Raw genomic sequence first — 10,713 nt, forward strand, 5'->3', positions numbered from 1 at the left:
CCCTTACACCGACTGATCTCAGAGTAGCGCTGATCATGTAAACAAAAAAAACAAAAGGATGGATTTCTTACATGATTTACAGTCAGTCAAGTTTAGTACTGGAAGCATAAATACCCAGAGGACAGCAGATGACAGGTTCAGCACACAGGTTCAGGGCCATCAGGGGTTAACACCCTTACTCACACTCGGAAAAAAGATGCACAATAACAAACGTTTTGTTTATTGTATATTTCACTAAGGTTTAAGCTCTGTATGTATGTATGTGTGTGTGTGTGTGTGTGTGTGTGTGTGTGTGTGTGTGTGTGTGTGTGTGTGTGTGTGTGCGCGTGTTGCATTGTTTATCAGGGACTCGGACAGCGCTCAGTCAGGGTCAGAAGTATCCTGTTATGGACGAGTGAAGCTGAGGCCACAGGATGTGAAATCACTCAGTGGAGTTTCCTGTGTTCCTCTCAGTAAAGGAACCTGCATGCTTGTGTGTATGGAGAAGGAGACAGAGTGGGCAGAAAGAGAGAGACAGACAGACAGAAACACAGCCATGGCACTGCTGGTCTAGTTCTACTGCCATAGCAGAATCCATCATCACTTCCTGCATCTCTGTCAGCTTCAGCTCTGCATCTCCAGACATCACTGTAGTGAGTTGTGTGATGTTCAGAGAAAAGACCTCACCCCACTCCAGGACCTTCACTCATCCAGGATGAGGAAGATGGCAGGGGGAATCGTAGCTGACCCCATATACCTCGATCCTTCTCTCTTTCCACACCTCCCATCTCAGCAGGGCCCTAAAGACTCAACTACCACCTCCACTGGTTCTCTCCCCAGGTGGGAGCCCTCCTAAACAGCGACAACTCCCACATCCCTCTGCTTTGACTAGGAGCACATGGATTGTATATTCATTTATATATGGTGCCTGTTTCCTATATTCTCTTACTCTGATTTTATTTTATATTTGACACCTGCAGAGAAATTCCACGTCTATCTGGTACTTGGTACATTATTCTCATTAAAAAGTGTCTAGAAACATTTGCAGTTAGTAAAATGAGTGGATTGGAAGAATAATGTGTCCTGGGGCATTACTGCCCAATGCTGTGTTTGTCGAATATTGATAAGATGTTAATACACAGTGCAGGATTGTGATAACGACCCAGTTTGGATCAGTTTCAACTCAATATTTTTAGAGTGCATCTAGTGGAAGTGGCTTTGTCAGAAATGCTAAACCAGTCACTAAGCCCCCTGGGTTTGATGGGTGAAGTGCACGTTTTAAAAATCATCTTATATGTAGTAGCACTGTAATGAAACACTTGAGAAAAAATATATACATTTTGTGCCACATTTATCTATAGTCACATCTCATTTAATGGGAAGATTGCACTATTATCGATTAATTGAACATTTCTAGCACTTATTGTCATTTCATATCAGTGGTGTACATTTCATTTCAACTTTGGGGTCCACCACTCAATCGAACAAATTATATGAGTAGTGTCAGCAGGAATTATTGGGGCGGCCATGCCTATGTTAGATATTGTATTTGGGCTCAGTTTGCATTTGTTTCTAGGTATCAACATTACTGGTATCACTTTCTAGGTATGACCATTCTAATGGCATCTTGTATCTAGCAGAATCCTAAGTCAATGGCTCACTTTGACTCTAACCTGTTGTACCGGATAGTATTCATTCTATGAGAAGATGACAAAGCACTTTTGTTAGTCACTCTGCATAAGAACGTCTTCTAAACGCCGAAAATGTACATTTAATTATACATTTACGTTTACATATTATTTACATTTATTATTTTCCATTTATATACTATTTTTATGTATTTATGTTTGCATGTCCAAATAACGTTTCCTCACGCCAACAGCGCCATCTCCTGGGCTAACCGCCAAATCACACGCTCCCACAAGGAACTAAAAACCCGTGAGAAACATGATTTTGCTTTCGCTGTGGTGTGAGTGACGAGGGCAACCCAATTCAGCGACATTATTTGGTAAGTATTTAAAATCTATACGCAAATCGTCGAGTACAGGAACGGGTTATTTAACTTCAGCGTAATGCTGAGATTGTTGGCAAATCAATTCACCTGCCTGTACTAAGACGTGTAACTTAGCTAGGTTAGCTAAAGGGACTGGCTCACTGCACAGCCAGACAGTAACTCCAGCAGTTCCGTGACAAGCTGCAAAACCCGGTATATGAACAGAGAAGTGACGCTGTCCTTGTACCTCTATAGAAAATGAGTGACCATTTCCTCGGTCCGTGGACTTTAATCAGCGTGGGTGCCAGCTTCGCCTTCTCCTCGGTGTTTTATTACTTACACAAGGAGAAGAAAACAGAACTACAGAAATTAAAGGTGAGCTCACAAACTGCACATCAACTTCACAAGAAAAACAGTGTGTTGAACATAAAGTCTGTTTTTAAAAAACACGCAACAAGAAGCCCTGACGGAAACCCAAACCACAACTAATAGGACTGAAGACTCTCTAAGGTCAGACGGCAGCCTTGTGCAGCAGCTGATAAAATAACCGGGGGTTGGGCATCATTGCACAGAGGCAGGCAATCTTTAAAACGAGTTAAAGCAAAGACTGGACTTATTTATGCACAGGTCACGTCACTCAGCACCTTTTTCTCTCTCGGTCAGGCATATTTCTTTTAACCAGCCAGAGAGATTTCTCTTTTTGTCGGTGAACCCCTTGATTCCTGTGCCCGAGTCGCTGCACACTGTACTGTAGACCGCAAGGTGATTTGAGGTCGTCTTTCTCCTTCAGGAAATCCCAAATTTTCAGGCAGACCAGCATCTTTCAAAAGTACTGAACGCCTCTCTGGACAAGAGACTTCACTATGTAGCTGTGGAGGGTAACTATCAACTCCCCCCTCACCCATCCATCGCGGTGTACATTTACCGCATTTATCAGACGCTCTTATCCAGAGCGACCTACAAAAGTGCTTTGTCATTTCCTCATAGAATATCCTAGTAGGGTGTAGGGTGGCGTCCGTGGCATTAAGGCCAGTGAATCTGTCCCGCGTACAGGTGTGGTCCAGGCGGTTGGAGAACCGTTGGCGAGTCAGAGCACGCCCCGGTGTTATGGAGTCGTGCAGAAGGTCACCACAGTGGAGCGCTGGAAAACGTGGAACGACGCCTTAAAATTATGGTTTGTGCTTTGACTCGGTGACATGATGCACAGTAATTGTTTGTAAAATATGTAATATGTTACCTCATATCACGTGGGATCCCTGGAAGAAACAAACGGGACTAAGATAACCCGCTCTGACCCGTTTCCCCGTGCAGGGTCTCACGGACACGGAATGCCAACGCAGACACGAGCAGCGTGCCCTTCCGCCTGGTCCAGCCCGGCACCTACCTGAATGGGGTGCGCGTGTGGGTGGAGTCCCCTCTGGAGGCGCGCGGGGATTACCTGGAGGAGGTGCACGGGAGCGTGCAGCAGGCTGACGACGGCCTGCTGGGCGCGTTCGTGCAGGGCCTGAGCGGCGAGAGGCTCGCGGCGCTGGAGCGGCGAGAGGAGATGCTTCGCGTCGGGTCGAACCTCACGTGCTTCGGCGAGGTGATCCTGGAGCACGGAGACGCAATACGGCTCCGCCCGCCACGAGACGGCCGCGCCTACCTCTTCGTGCCCGGGGATTACCGGAGCCTGATCCGGAGACACGAGAACTCGGCCAGCATGTGGAAGGGGCTGACGGTACTGTTCGGCGTTACAGGGAGCGCGCTGCTGGCCACGTTTATCTACAGCGCGCTTAACAAGGACAGTAAGCGCAGCTAGCTGGCCGTGGGCAACCGGCTTGGTATCTCAGGGCAAATATACGCATTCCGATTGATTCAAGCAGAGCCATCTTAACCGTCTCCCTCCCGTAATCACGTTTTTTTTGGTTTGTTTTTTTAAGCACAGGTACTCCGGGTACAGGGGGGTCTGTTGACAGGCCCAATTATGTTCAGCTTCCCCTTTGCAGGTCTACACTTCTGCATTTCCCAGGTTCCGCAGCGTTCGGCTGTCAAACTATACACGTAAGTTTATGTGAGATGACTTGAGTTGTGATCTTAATTTAGGTAAGTAGGTGGGTCGTGATGGCAATGCTGCTTATGGCTACAACTGTTAGTCCAAAAATGAGATTACGTTGAAACTAATCCTTTTAGAAATAATCTCATACGAGAGGAAGAGGTTAAATTTAATTATGTGTTACCTGGAAAGCAATACTGAGTTTCCCACATCCATCTTAATGTGATTGTTCTCTAAAGATTAAAAGCCTGATGAGATTCTGTCTTCCCTTTTAAAATCCTCCATGTTACTCTTTACACAAATGAATTTGGATTGTAATTAAAGTTCTCAAAGAACATTTCAGTTAATCAATTAAATTGATCTCAGAAATTAGTTTCAAAACCCCTCTTACACGAGCATGGCCCAGCACTCAGACAGGAGAGGGTCTGGGGAAATTTTAGGAATGTTTTTTTTTATGGCCCAAAACTTTTCTCCTCTTTCCTAAACACTTGAGCACAGCAAATAGTGACCTATAGGTACATTTGGCTTGTTTGATGAAAGGAACGTCAAGAAATTAAAAACCAATGTCATTATGTTTTTAATTTCAGTCTTTAAATATGTTTTACAGCCATCAAAAATAACCACTGGTGTACAGGCTAACATCATATTCCAAACCTGTCAAAAAACAAAGCCAAATCCTACCCTGTCACACGCCCAAGCCTGCCCATTCTCAAGAGCTGAGTTTTCTAAACAGTAAGAGGTCTAAGCAGGTCCATTGGTGCAGGCACGTTCTCCCTGTGGGAGCCCGGGCTGGGAGCAGAGGGCCCTGGGGACACAGGCGAGGACGTGTTTCCCCATGGGAATGCGGTAGCGGCGATTATGGAGGCGGTATTTTTGGACACTCTGTGTGGCTCCTCATTGTTAGGGAGATGTCAAGGTGTGTGCTGCAGGGGGTGTAGCGTGTGGAGCAGAGATATCTGAGCCCAGGTGACACCCCCTCACCCCTCTCCTCCTGCACACCCTCTCACTCTTCAACATTCCTCACTCCTCTCCCTCGGATGATTCCTCAGCCTCCTCCAGCCACTGGATGAACTTTAGCAGCTGCACAGACAAAACAAATAAAAAATTTATTCTACATTAATACAAAAGTTCCACCTATAAAAGGTTCAACATCACTCACTGATAATGGCATTACTCTGACTGCGTTAGAGTTGCACACTCACCCTGTCAGCACCTGCTAAGTACAGTGCGACCCCATGACTACGTTTACCACCTATCCCCAGAAAACAACTACAGTGCGACCCCATGACTACGTTTCCCACCTACCCCCTGGTTTTTGCGCAGCTGCCGGCTCTTGTCTGCCATGGTAATCTGGGAGAACCAGCGCATGATGGCGTCCTCCTCCAGGATATCCAACTGATACATACACATCAGCACCTGCATGCACAAAACACACACACACACCTATGAGAGTACAAACATCTTCAGAGCTATTACATGCACACTGTAAACTGCAAAGAGAGGCACTGGTACACTACAGCAGAACCCAGTGATGTATGACAACAGCAGAGAAAACTCTGGTTTGAGGCGGATTATGGGACAGGCCTTAGGGGCAGAATGATGGGCGGGGCTTCAGGCTAGCACAATTAGTCCAATAAGGGCAGAGAAATGAGAGGAGCAGTGGGTAAAAGCATGAACTCTGAGGGGGAGGCGGGCAGAGCTTTGAGTAGTGTGACGCTCACCTTGACCAGCGCAGGCCAGTGGGACTCATGCTCCAGGAACACCTCCTCCAGGGAGGCCAGGCAGTCGGCGTGGTCCTGCACTCGCTTCACATAGTTCTTAAAGACAGGAGCCCATGTCTTCAGGAGCTACAGGAAGGACACACCCACAGTCAAATCCCACACCGTATAGAGGGACGTGTCTTTCAGATGAGAGGACAGATGGACTAGCAGAAGGATGGATGGATGGATGGATGGATGGATGGATGTCCACTCACAGGGAGAAGAAGGGTGGAGTACTGGGCAGTGCTGATGTGAGCTCCTTGCTGCTGGAAGGGGAACTCGAGCACCACTCTGGTAAGGACCTGCGTCACCTCCTTCAGGGTGATGTTGTAGGCGTACCTACCAACGAGCACAGACAACATTAATATGCCCCCACCCACGCGCCCACCCAAGCCACCGCGTCGAGGTCATGGTAAAGGTGGACGGGAGGCTTACAGTTTAAAACAGATTTCAGGGACACGACACGTGAGATTGACATACTTCAGTGAGTTGATTTCAAGAACCAGATTATCAAAGCCGATGTTCTCATCCAAGCCTCTCTGGAGGGTGCCGTGCACCTCGTTCTGAAACACTGAGATTAGATCAGACTAAATTAGATTAGATCAGATCAGACCCCCAGGCTATCAGAGCTAAATGTGCACAAGCCCTGTGCATTTTGAAACTTCAAGCATCTGCAGCCTCTCTTTTAAACAGGAATGAATGTCTGTACCTCGGACATCATCCAGCTCAGGTGACTCTGTGCGACTCCCAGGGTCATGTGACCCTTGGCTGTCCTCGCTCTCGCTCTCACTATCGGGGTCGGGCTTCAGCACAAGCCCTGCACACGGAGCAGCACAGCCATCAAAACAACAAACAGCAAATACCACCCTGTAGACAGAGCAACACAGCCATCAAAACAACAAACAGCAAATACCACCCTGCACACGGAGCAGCACAGCCATCAAAACAACAAACAGCAAATACCACCCTGTAGACAGAGCAACACAGCCATCAAAACAACAAACAGCAAATACCACCCTGTAGACAGAGCAACACAGCCATCAAAACAACAAACAGCAAATACCACCCTGCACACGGAGCAGCACAGCCATCAAAACAACAAACGGCAAATACCACCCTGTAGACAGAGCAACACAGCCATCAAAACAACAAACGGCAAATACCACCCTGCACACGGAGCAGCACAGCCATCAAAACAACAAACGGCAAATACCACCCTGTAGACAGAGCAGCACAGCCATCAAAACAACAAACGGCAAATACCACCCTGTAGACAGAGCAGCACAGCCATCAAAACAACAAACGGCAAATACCACCCTGTAGACAGAGCAGCACAGCCATCAAAACAACAAACGGCAAATACTACCCTGTAGACAGAGCAGCACAGCCATCAAAACAACAAACGGCAAATACTACCCTGTAGACAGAGCAGCACAGCCATCAAAACAAACAGCAACTACCAGCACCACCACGAGGACATCAAAGAACTTCAGTATTTTCCCTGGTCTATGAGATGCATGCCGTACGGTGTGTGCCTCACAATATCCTGTATGCATATGTTCTCACATGCACTGTGGTTTGTTACCCCAGATGCACTGCAGGGTGTAGGTGCATGTATGTGCATGTGCATTCATTACCCCAAATGCACTGCACTAGCTCCTCCTCCTCGGTGTCGTCGAGGCTGCTGGTCTTCCACAGGTAACCTCGCCCCTCCAAGCCCACCTCAGCAGGGCTGAATGCTAAAAGAAAAGCAAATCAAACTACAGTCCACCGTTCAGACAGACCAGCACATCCCGCGCACTGGGAGCTGCAGGACTCGTCCCGGTTTTTCTACCTTTCTGCTTGGTCTTGTCTTTAATAAGCGCGACGTCATTGTCGTCGCTCAAGAACTCGTCTTCGTCATCTTCATCTTCCTCGTCTGGGTGGTGCATGGACACAACGGTGCCCTCTGGCAGAGATATGTTGGGCCCCACTACAACCTGCGTACACGTCACAGTCAAGGTCAGGGGTCAAAGGTCCAGAACAGCATCAAGATTAGACCTTACCCAAGCATTCGGTTAAATGCTACGTTTCACATACCTGAAGTAAAATGGCAACCAAACAAAACTAGTCACTCAAAGATTTATCATTATCTTGTTGTGGACTCTTACATTGTAAGCGAGCACGCACTGTTCATTCAGCGTAACACCCTGCTTCACCCTCACACCATCGCAAATGAGCGACTGACGAATGGTCACGTCGTTGGCGATGTGGACGTTGTTCCATATGTATGCTCGGTCCAACACCACCCCGTCACCTAGGAAACAGAGAACAGCCAATGAGAGCAAGTGTTGTGCAGCAGTTTGCCATACAGCACAGTACTACAGACTAGCTCTGTTGGAGACTGTACCGATGACGCAGTTGGCCCCAATGACGGTGTTGGATATACTGCAGTTGGCACCAATCAGTGTAAACTGGCCAATCAGCACATTCTCCTCCATCAGGCTGCCGTGCCCGAGGCCGACGCCCAGCTCGCGGTACACGTTGTGACGGGAGTGGGTACAGCTCCGCCCTTCCTCATCAGCAAAGTTGGCCTCGGGGGTGATGGGATACACCCAGCGGCGAATCAGGTCCGAAGACACAGCGTCATACATGAGCAGGTTGGAGATGCGGGCCCCGTAGCCGTCCTGGCTCACGTACATGTGAATCTGGTTCCCTAGAATCTGGCGGGAAACAGCGGAAACCACCGTGGCATTATTAAAAGAGCAGCAGGGGACGTGGACAAGCATGACGCGAGACAGACCACCACCCTCACCTCCTCGTTGACCAAGATCCCACGAACAAAGTCATTCCTGGTCTGGTAGTCAAAATTGTCCGTGAACAGTTCAGCTACCTGTCAAAACAATCACAAGCATTGAAACTCAGGTACGCAAGTTCACTACAAACACACACAAATGTGAAGTGAAGACACAACAGTCACCTGTGGGGAACAGATGCTGACATGACAGTCCAGCAGATCGTGACGGATTTCAAACTCGTTGCTGCCACTGTGGAAAATATTCTGGAAGAAGGTTAAAAGGTTAAATGCTGCAGCCTACGTAGCGGGTATGAGTTACATGAGCCAGATTATATTTTAAATCTTAAAAAAAGACAAGTTAACCCTGCAGATTACACAAATACACCATGCTGGCAGCACTTTCAGCTAAGGACCTCTATTGAAACCCGATAGACCTGACACCAGCACTGTGGCTGTGTAGTCTGGTATGGAGAGGGTGTGTATCTATAAGGAAGTTAGCAGTTCAGTAGGGAGTTAAAGTGGAGTTGGTAGAAGCAGGCTTTGTAGTTTCTTATAGAATTAAATTGATGCAGAGCACTGTTCAGTAGAGGGTAAACGCTATGTAGTACCATTGGGAACTGAAGTTTCTTCAGACCCTGCGTCCTCTCGTAGTGAAGCACACGTTTGCTCTTGCTGTCCACGGCAACGATGACATCATCCTCGTCACAGCGTGTCCTGTGGCCTGGAGAGGACTCTGTGAAGATCATTGTCATCACCGAGACGTTCTTCTCCAGCTTGCGGCGGAGCCTGAACGAGGACAGAGGTTGGGTCAAAAGCAGATAAACAGTTAAAGACAAAACATTAACCCTTTATTCCAAAAATGCTGTAAATGTAAACAAAGATATGCCAAGCTCTAGAGGTTCACTCACTTGTGCTCCTGTAGTGGCTGAGAAAGGTCGATGTTAGACACCACATCCCCATACACCAGGACGAAATCAGAACGAACCAAAGACTTGGCATCCACGTCCCTCAGGACATCTCCGAGGGAACGGTAGAGGTCAGAGGTGATAATGTGGACCGTGTTGGGAGACGTGGGGCGGCACCATTTGGACTTTCTGCGAAATATGAGGCCATAGCAGCACTGAATGCGTGTACACAAACTATAGCGATTAAAACAATGCTTTCTAATAAACTCGAGGCCTCACAACAAGTGATCTTTTATCTTGTGGGACATCCAGCAGCAGAAGACAAACGTCTCTTGCACTCCAGTGGATGTCAGGAACTCTAAAGTGTAGTCGATCATGGAGACGTTGGCCAGGGGTAGAAGAGCCTGGCAGGGACAGCGTTAGTTCACCTCGCTATACCGAACGTTAGCTAGCTAGCTTGTTCAGCTAGCTTACCTACAATTCTAAACCGTACAATTATAACACGCACTTCTTCCGCTGCAACCCTCGCTGACGAAGATTAAATGTGCCTAGTCAGCCTTCTGTACGGCGGTATAACCGAACCCGTTTAGCTTTAGACGGCTAACTGTGTTAAACCTTTGAGACTGGTTGGTAGCCAGTTAGCTGGCGTTAGCTAACTGGCTATCTTAGCTAGCATAACCTTAGCCGGGTTATGCGCGGCCTCCGTGTTCGCTTACCCTCGGCTGGTCCTTCGAGATGGGGAAGAACCGCCTGTTGAAGCTGTCCGCGATGAGGACAGCTTGGAGCGGCTGCTCCTCTTCGTCCTGCTCTGCGCCGCCTCTTCTGTTCCCGCCGCCAGACCGACCCTGCTTGCCCGCTCTGCCTGCCATGGTGTCGGCGTCGCCAGGCCTCTACTGCGCGCCGCTCAGGTCAAACACTGCGGCCATTTTCACTGCGACTAAAACCTGCAGCGACACCTGCTGCTTCCCCGTGGCACTTAACACGTTACAGGTTTTTTGCGGAAAATTGGAAAAATTCCCAATTTTTTAATAGTGAGCACAGTGATAAGTTTTATAATGAAAGCATGCTAAAGCCAAACACTCATTTGTTAAATTATTTAATAATTTAAAAATAGACTGTGCAGTGTTGTGTGTCTGTGTATATATACTGTTATGGGCATGTCCCACTGTGTGAGTGTGCTACAAGCCAAATGAATAACTCAGCTTTAATTACTCAAATTACAATTAATTACTCAGCTTTAAATGTACAACTGTCAGTTTCAACCC

The 10,713-nt window shown here is 47.7% G+C and overlaps 2 protein-coding genes across 3 annotated transcripts; one reads left to right on the forward strand and one right to left on the reverse strand.

Moving 5' to 3' along the window:
• The first annotated feature begins 381 nt into the window (after nt 1-381).
• On the forward strand, nt 382-4,286 carry LOC113587168 (mitochondrial ubiquitin ligase activator of nfkb 1-A). Its single transcript, XM_027025711.2, has 5 exons — nt 382-1,987; nt 2,228-2,347; nt 2,763-2,850; nt 3,026-3,146; nt 3,284-4,286. The coding sequence occupies exons 2-5, from the start codon at nt 2,231-2,233 to the stop codon at nt 3,771-3,773; spliced, it is 816 nt and encodes a 271-aa protein (XP_026881512.2). The 5' UTR covers nt 382-1,987; nt 2,228-2,230; the 3' UTR covers nt 3,774-4,286.
• A 274-nt stretch (nt 4,287-4,560) lies between these two features.
• eif2b5 (eukaryotic translation initiation factor 2B, subunit 5 epsilon) lies at nt 4,561-10,374 on the reverse strand. Of its 2 annotated transcripts, none has more exons than XM_027025709.2 (16): nt 10,165-10,374; nt 9,728-9,852; nt 9,452-9,637; nt 9,152-9,329; nt 8,727-8,807; nt 8,562-8,639; nt 8,157-8,469; nt 7,918-8,063; nt 7,602-7,746; nt 7,405-7,506; nt 6,477-6,584; nt 6,203-6,338; nt 5,983-6,106; nt 5,729-5,854; nt 5,313-5,423; nt 4,561-5,087 (listed from the first exon to the last, which is right to left on the reverse strand). In XM_027025709.2, the coding sequence occupies exons 1-16, from the start codon at nt 10,315-10,317 to the stop codon at nt 5,028-5,030; spliced, it is 2,172 nt and encodes a 723-aa protein (XP_026881510.2). In that variant the 5' UTR covers nt 10,318-10,374; the 3' UTR covers nt 4,561-5,027. The 2 variants fall into 2 exon arrangements, with proteins under 2 accessions (XP_026881510.2, XP_026881511.2); XM_027025710.2 differs by having other exon boundaries at nt 6,248-6,338; nt 10,165-10,372.
• Nucleotides 10,375-10,713: the final 339 nt, after the last annotated feature.

This window comes from Electrophorus electricus, chromosome 19, assembly GCF_013358815.1.
Source record: "Electrophorus electricus isolate fEleEle1 chromosome 19, fEleEle1.pri, whole genome shotgun sequence".
NCBI classification, from domain to species: Eukaryota; Metazoa; Chordata; class Actinopteri; order Gymnotiformes; family Gymnotidae; genus Electrophorus; species Electrophorus electricus.

Bases quoted from the DNA above. Each gene is read 5' to 3' on its own strand.
- LOC113587168 (XM_027025711.2), top strand. From the start codon at position 2,231: ATGAGTGACCATTTCCTCGGTCCGTGGACTTTAATCAGCGTGGGTGCC. The intron at 2,348-2,762 runs GTGAGCTCACAA...TTTCTCCTTCAG, and splicing joins CAGAACTACAGAAATTAAAG to GAAATCCCAAATTTTCAGGC. The intron at 2,851-3,025 runs GTAACTATCAAC...TCCCGCGTACAG, and splicing joins TCACTATGTAGCTGTGGAGG to GTGTGGTCCAGGCGGTTGGA.
- eif2b5 (XM_027025709.2), bottom strand. From the start codon at position 10,317: ATGGCAGGCAGAGCGGGCAAGCAGGGTCGGTCTGGCGGCGGGAACAGA. The intron at 9,330-9,451 runs GTGAGTGAACCT...GTCCTCGTTCAG, and splicing joins CAGCCACTACAGGAGCACAA to GCTCCGCCGCAAGCTGGAGA. The intron at 6,585-7,404 runs GTAATGAATGCA...CTCCGTGTGCAG, and splicing joins GCTAGTGCAGTGCATTTGGG to GGCTTGTGCTGAAGCCCGAC.